At 47.1% G+C, this 7,500-nt stretch overlaps 1 protein-coding gene across 1 annotated transcript in view; it reads left to right on the forward strand.

Annotated features, from left to right (window-relative positions):
• Positions 1-7,500, forward strand: part of brsk2a (BR serine/threonine kinase 2a) — a 204,560-nt gene that overhangs the window by 193,391 nt on the left and 3,669 nt on the right. The window contains exons 18-20 of the mRNA XM_076302105.1: positions 1-35; positions 2,815-2,995; positions 4,272-4,361. The exon at positions 1-35 is cut by the window's left edge and continues 89 nt beyond it. Coding sequence (XP_076158220.1) covers positions 1-35; positions 2,815-2,995; positions 4,272-4,361 — 306 coding nt within the window. The remainder of the gene's footprint in view (positions 36-2,814; positions 2,996-4,271; positions 4,362-7,500) is intronic.

Genomic DNA, 7,500 nt, shown 5'->3' on the forward strand with positions numbered 1-7,500 from the left:
CCATCAAAGCGGACATCGTCCAGGCCTTTCTCTCAGTAAGACTCCTTGTTTTGCTCTGAATTCCTGGATTCCCATGTCTTTTTTATCCCCCCTGAACAGCTGTTAGCTTCTTTTAAATTCACCCCCCCCCCCCCCACACACACACACACACTCAGCACAGTACATAGCCTGTCATTATGAGAACTCGGCTATCTCTCCTCTATTTTGCCGATTGCTGCTATCAGATCAGAGCCCTCTGCCTCCATACCAAATTGCCGTGAGGCAGTGTTCTCTCGATTTGTGAACGCGGTTCTGATTTATGTCGCAATCCAGTAAAAATGCTAGTATGCGCGTTTCCAATTTCTCTCCGACTAGCATTTTCATTTAAGGTCAGTAGAAAATCAACAGTGTACCGGCCATTAGCATATAGATGCCGTGGCGTGAAACAGACTGCAGTAAGGCTACAGCCTGCTAAGGCCTGGCTTTGTGCACAAGCATGTTGTAGTGATTCCCAATCATCAGTTTACATGATGAGAAGCTATGTTTCTGAGGCATCTTATCTGAGGAGAACACATGAAATAGGCCTACAGCAATACATTGTCAGCATATATTTGGCTTAGGCTATATAATGAAAAATGCGACAGTTAGCATCTTTAATATTATTGTATTTCAGTCTTTTGTTTTGCAAAATATTCACCCTGCAGGACTTACATTATGCCATGAAATATTTTACAGGTCCATGTTTTGGTAGGGACCAGTCCGTGTGGACAAGGATGTCTTCATGGTTGCCATCACAACATGGTCAATCATGGATATATTTAGGGGCACTTAAGGCCGTGAACACAGACCTCAGCATTATGCTTAATGATTCCGCTAGTGCAGAAATAACACATGCATTAAACGACAGCCATGGTATGCAATCAGATAAACACGTCCAGTGATCCAGCCTTAATCAGATGTCAAGTAGTCATCGGTCACTGATTTTTTCACACATACATTTTTTTTGGCACACGCAAAAAGCCAAGGCAGCACATGGCCAGTGATTTGTTTTTATTTATTTATTTTTCGGCCGGCCAGAAAAATCCCAGTCTTTCACACGACAGATTGTGTCCCTAGTCAATGGTTAGGCATGTGGGCTGAGTTATACCACTGATGCTGCTCTGGTGGCCAGGAAAGCACTCACTCCATCACCAGGTTAAAAATGGATGATCACCCATGCTGCTAAATCAGTGCTTTGTAACACTGAGTAGGTTGAAGCAGTGTTTTATCATGAATAAAATATCAGTTTTAATTATGTTCAATAGCTTGAGCATGTTAAGAGAGCCTGTACCTACTATTACAATTGTTACCCAAGTATAAACATAGAATTAATCAATGGGAATTATTCTATGTTTATACTTGGAATAACTGTAAACCGTAGCGAATAGATAATACTATTGTGATAATGTGTTAATATCATAACATGAACAATATGCTATGACTGTGGTAACTCTGTAATAGCATTGTACCAGTGTTAGTTTGTACCACTGTGACTTAAAATAGTGACAAAGCAGCACTGTGGGTCTTTTGTATCTGTATGAGTAGTTTGTGGCGTTGTGTAACCCTGTTGTATCTGTATGAGTAGTTTGTGGCAGCGAGTAACCCTGTTGTATCTGTATGAGTAGTTTGTGGCAGCGTGGCGTCGTGTAACCCTGTTGTATCTGTATGAGTAGTTTGTGGCAGCGTGGCGTCGTGTAACCCTGTTGTATCTGTATGAGTAGTTTGTGGCAGCGTGGCGTCGTGTAACCCTGTTGTATCTGTATGAGTAGTTTGTGGCAGCGTGGCGTTGTGTAACCCTGTTGTATCTGTATGAGTTGTTTGTGGCAGCGTGGCGTCGTGTAACCCTGTTGTATCTGTATGAGTAGTTTGTGGCGTTGTGTAACCCTGTTGTATCTGTATTAGTTTGTGGCAGCGAGTAACCCTGTTGTATTTGTATGAGTAGTTTGTGGCAGTGTGGCGTCGTGTAAAGGCCCGGTTATACTCGACGCACCCAACCTGTAGCGGACAAGTGACGTTTTGGCCTTGTGCAGAGCGCACCCGGGAACAGAAGATCGAGGCAAGCGAGTTGCAGTGTTTGCGATAAATTTACCACCAACACAGGAGATTAAGATAGAGATAGAATAGAAGATTTATCAACAAAGGATATCTATTAAGGCCTGGAACAAAATCTCTTAGAATGTAAACGGGCTCTGCTATTACCTAGCCTCTGTGATGGTACTTCAGACTTTGGTTGCTACTATTCACAACTACCACCATCATTATCATCTAGTTTCCAAGGTGTGCGCACAGGTAGATAGATAGATAGATAGATAGATAGATAGATAGATACTTTAGTCATCCCAAGGGAAATTTTAATCATTTAAACAGTTTAGTTAGCTGGCTAGCTAGCTAGCAGCTGGCTGAGTTTGTGTAATTTCCTGAAGTGGAAAGAGATTTTGTTCAGGCCTTAATAGATATCCTTTGTTTGAAAATAAATCGTTTCTATTCTTTCCTCTTAATTCCATGTGTTGCAACTCTGACTGGTAACTTTGTTAACTTATCCAGCAAACTATTAAAAATTCACGACTGTAACAAAACACTGCAACTCGCTTGCCCTCGAACTTGCCCTCGATCTTCCTGTTTCCGCCTTGTAGCGCTCGTCTGAAAAAAAATGAGTGGTGCGCTACCGTGGGCTACAAGGCCAAAACCCTGGCGCGCCAGAGAGATCTACGTCATTTTGACGTCACGTTGTCGCGCTACCGGTCCGGTGCGGCGAGTATAACCAGGCCTTAACCCTGTTGCCTTGTCTGCCATTAGATTCCCAGCCTCAGCCACAGCGTGATCTCCCAGACCAGCTTCCGGGCGGAGTACAAGTCCACGGCCGGCCCTACCGTCTTCCAGAAGCCCGTCAAGTTCCAGGTGGACATCACCTACACTGAGAGCACCGCCGCCCAGAAGGAGAATGGCATCTACTCCGTCACCTTCACGTTGCTCTCAGGTAACCACGGCAACAGGGCGTTCATGACCGCCCGCATACCCACACCACCACCCAGCGTCACCGCCAACGTATCCGCGTATTTCCGTTTGTTTTTCTTCTCACCTTCACCTTCGCCTGCCCCCCCCTCCCCGGCTCACTACCGCGAAACCCTTTTAGCCAGACCCCACAGAGAACAATCAGCGCGTGGTCAGCCGAAGGACAGAAAGGCTCACACGGGCTGACGGGGGGGTGACGCATAAAACTCTGACCGCGCGCGCGAGGTGAGTATTTTAGTGAGGCTGAGATCCTATCAGGGCTCTGCTCCACCTGCCCCTCCCAGTCCCAGCAGGCTGCCCCCCCCCCCCCCGCACGCGCGGAGAGGAGAATCGAGCCGAGAGAAAAAGTGCTTTTCAAATCACAGGTCGCCAGGCCCCTGCAGTGATGTGGCGAGACCAGCATATTGCACAAGCAAACACACACACACACACACACACACACACACACACCATGCTGATGTACGAGTAGAGAGCCCCAGTTCTGTCAGGGGGCGGTCTGACCTCAGAAGGTCGTCCTGTTTGTCCCCTATGGGCTACCATATGCGGGTAGCAGAGCAGCTATACTACACAAACAGCTTTATTTGGCTTAAGTCTTCAGAAACTAATTATCACTGCTGCAAACAACATCAACATCCTGTCAAACTGGCAATGGCCATTACCATGGTTAAAAAAAAAGAATAATAAAATAGCAATGCAAACAAAAAAGAAGAAAATCTCAATGAACAATGAATAGCCTTATTATATTTGCCTAACTAGCCCATCCTTCTTCTTTAGCGTGTTTGCGGTCCATTAAGGTGTGAATAGTGCAGGTAGAGCTGTCAGCAGTTCTGCCACATCTCTGTTCTTGTTCTCGCTCTCACAACTTATTGCATCTCAACCTGCTCTGAGTTTTTTGCATTTTTTTTTTTTGCCAGAGCGATAAAATAGCCTGTGTGGGGCTTTACATATTTTATTCTGTGATGGGCCTTTCTTTCCTGAAATGTGATTTTCGAGGCTTGCGTCAGCTGAAAGCAAGCGGCCGGCCAGAGATTGAGTGGTGAGCAGGGGGGAGTTTTTTTTTTCTGTCGTGGCTGGACGCCATCATTCACACCTGGGCTCGGTCTATTTCTGAAGCCCCTCATCTTTTCCTTTCTTTTGCTCTGCCTCCTCCTTCTCCCTCTCTCTCTCTCTGTCCCCCCCCCCCTTCTCTCTCTCTCTCTCTTTCTCTCTTTTTCTTTCTTGGCCTCTGCCTCTCTATTCAGGTCCGAGCCGACGTTTTAAGCGGGTTGTGGAGACGATCCAGGCCCAGTTGTTAAGCACACATGACCAGCCAGGAGTCCAGCAGCTGTCTGGTGAGGGGACCCCCCCCCCCCCCCCCAGTCCTAACCTTACCCCACCCCCACCCCCACCCCCTCTGCCCTGCCTCCCTCACCGCTCTCTGACACGGCATCCTCCGCGTGCATGCCCCAGCCACTCCCCTCGCCATGCCTTTGCACTGGCCTCCACAGCTACACAAACTACACCCAACCCCCACCCACCCCCACCTCAATACCACAGCACACCCCGCTACCCCAACCCCCACTCACCCCCACCTCAATACCACAGCTCACCCCGCTACCCCACTCCTACGTCCACCCTACACCCCCAACCCCACCTCACTCCCACGTCCACCCTCGTCCACCCTATACCCCCAACCCCACACCCCCAACCCCACCTCACTCCCACGTCCACCCCACACCCCCAACCCCACCTCACTCCCACGTCCACCCCACACCCCCAACCCCACCTCACTCCCACGTCCACCCCACACCCCCAACCCCACCCCAACACCACAGCACACACTCGCCACCCCCACCTGACCCCACCCCAGTATCACAACTACCCCTTTCACCACCACAAATAAAACAAACAGAAGATATACAGTACCGTCCAGCCCCCCCCCTCTCCCCCAGCCAAAAGCCCCCTGTAGCATCCCTTCCCCACTTGCTTCCACATCCCACACACACACACACACACACACACACACACACACACACACACACACACACACATGCATGTAACACATGCATTACGGTTAACAGTAGCTAGTGTTGGAGATGTTTAGCTCTACACTGCTTCTGAACATCTTTCAGTTTGAAGATGAACATGACTTTTGTCCCACGGAGAATTAGCAGATTCACCTGGGTATTTAGTTTGGTCTTACTTTCGTCTATTTACGCTTGAAATAATAAGGTGAAATTTTGTAAATGTAAAGTGATTGGTTGATTCATTTTTTTACTTTGTTTTAGGATAATATACTTTGTTTCTCAAAAAACAACATGACTATTATTTTAGAAAAATGCTAAAAAAAAAAAGTCTGTAGTTTCCCACAGCACTTGCCTTTCCGAAATGCAGACATGGAAGAAAGGAGAAAGAAAGAGAGAAAAAAACTTGTTCCCCCTTCATCCTTGCATGTCTTTTCCGCGTGACCCATTTGGTCTTCATCTTGGCTTGTTCCTTTCCCATCCTGTTGATAACAGCTCCCCCTGCTGGTCAAAGAGTTCAAGCATCCCTACATTGCAAAAGAGGACGGTGTACTCTTCCTCTGTGCTAAGCTTCAAACTTGATTGGCCTTTCAGGCAGAGATCCAGCTGAACTTCATAGGGAGAGCTGATATCAACATGTGCCAGCAGACATCAGCCAGACATTACTGTTCATGTACATGTCAATGTAGACCAACAACTTACCCTAGCTACCCACTGTTTGTCTCTTTCCCCTGATTCTCTCTCTCCCTTTCTCATCACTTCCCTCCTTTCTTTTGTCCCTCTCCTTACTTTTCTTTCCTCCTTAGTCCAGTTATTGCTCACTCCTCTCTCTCTCTCTCTCTCTCTCTCTCTCTCTCTCTTTCTCTCTTTCTCTCTCTCTCTCTTTCTCTCTCTCTCTTTCTCTCTCTCTCTCTCTCTCTCTCTTTCTCTTTCTCTCTTTCTGTCCCCTCCCCTCTGTTTCTGCTTAATTATTTCTCCTTTCTTGGACCTACTCTCTCTCTCTTTTGGACACACGTGCAGATACGCACACATATTTAAACATGCGCACACACACGCACACACACACACACACACACACACACACACACACACACACACACACACACACACACACACACACATCACCTGCATTTCATCCTGCTTTCCGTTGGCTATGGCGTGACTCAGTGTATTATGTGCCTATAAAGAAAGAGAGAGAGAGAGAGAGAGGAATGTCCTCTACAGGTGGACTGTCATCTGGTTATAGAGGATGGAAGGTAAATATCCTGTGCCAGTCCAGTGTCAAACCTCACACTGGCCACCTCACGTACTCCCTGTTAAATTCATCTGGAGCTCGTACCTGTGTGAGCTATACTATTAGGGAGACTTTTCACAAATGTCTATGAAAAGCTAATGAGCATTTGAGAGCCAGCATGAGCTTTACAAAGAAATCATGTGTCTTTTAATGTGTGTGTGTGTGTGTGTGTACGTGTATGTGTGTGTGTGTACGTGTATGTGAACATATGTATATTTGTTTTTGAAAATACCCCAAAAAACTGTCACTGCTGTCATCTCAGCAGGCATCTAGCTAGACATCAGTTTAGCACTCAGTTAACGACAGCAGTAAAAGCTGAATCCAATTACACCACATTTTAATGTCCTCCCAGGGACCGTAAACATCTGTTCAGCGGCACGCGAGATGCAAGTAGGAAATTCCCTTCTTAACTCTAGCCTGGGCAGCTCGGAGAACCAGAAAATTACACTCTTAACCCCCCCCCCCCTCAGAAGTAGCATGCTAAGCTAACTAGCAGTGGCACTACCAGGCATTGAGAGACAGATGACCTTTTGGAGTGACAGTCTTGTGTAATGCTAACATGCTAACCATCGTTTCCTTCTTGACACCCTAGAGAGCTCACAGTCGAGGAAAGTCTCAAAGTGTGGTAAGGCTCTAAAGGGGACCTCTGCTTTTGTTTCCCACTTAGCTTCCTCACGCTTGATTCACAAAGCATCCACACACACACACACAAACGTAGACTAGCACCTTGTTTGTGACTGACAGCACGTCATTGTGAAGTGGCGATGGGCTCACACTAGCTGGTAAGTGAAGGCAGAGAAAGGTGTTTGCTTTGAAATTTGACAGTCACTGAATTCACAAGCAACTGCATGACCCAGCACCTATTTTCACAGTGATTACAGCCCTGAATGTTGGTGATACACAGTGTGTGTGTGTGTGTGTGTGTGTGTGTGTGTGTGTGTGTGTGTGTGTGTGTGTGTGTGTGTGTGTGTGTGTGCGCGTGTGTGTGTGTGCGCTGTGCAGTGCATGCAGAGAGGATCATAATGCCTGTATTATGACCATCACCATAATGATGCTTTGGTTGGCACACAGGAATAGCTGTACTTATAACAATCGCAGGCACCTGTAGAATCTCAGTCTCCACTTCATCCCTAGTGGATAGGGCCCAGGTGCAGCGCTGAACCTCCCCCCATC

This window comes from Alosa pseudoharengus, unplaced genomic scaffold, assembly GCF_046254945.1.
Source record: "Alosa pseudoharengus isolate Yale_2024_CS ecotype anadromous, Long Island Sound unplaced genomic scaffold, YU_APseudo_1.1 YU_APseudo_1.1_scf_10, whole genome shotgun sequence".
In the NCBI taxonomy this organism is placed as follows: Eukaryota; Metazoa; Chordata; class Actinopteri; order Clupeiformes; family Clupeidae; genus Alosa; species Alosa pseudoharengus.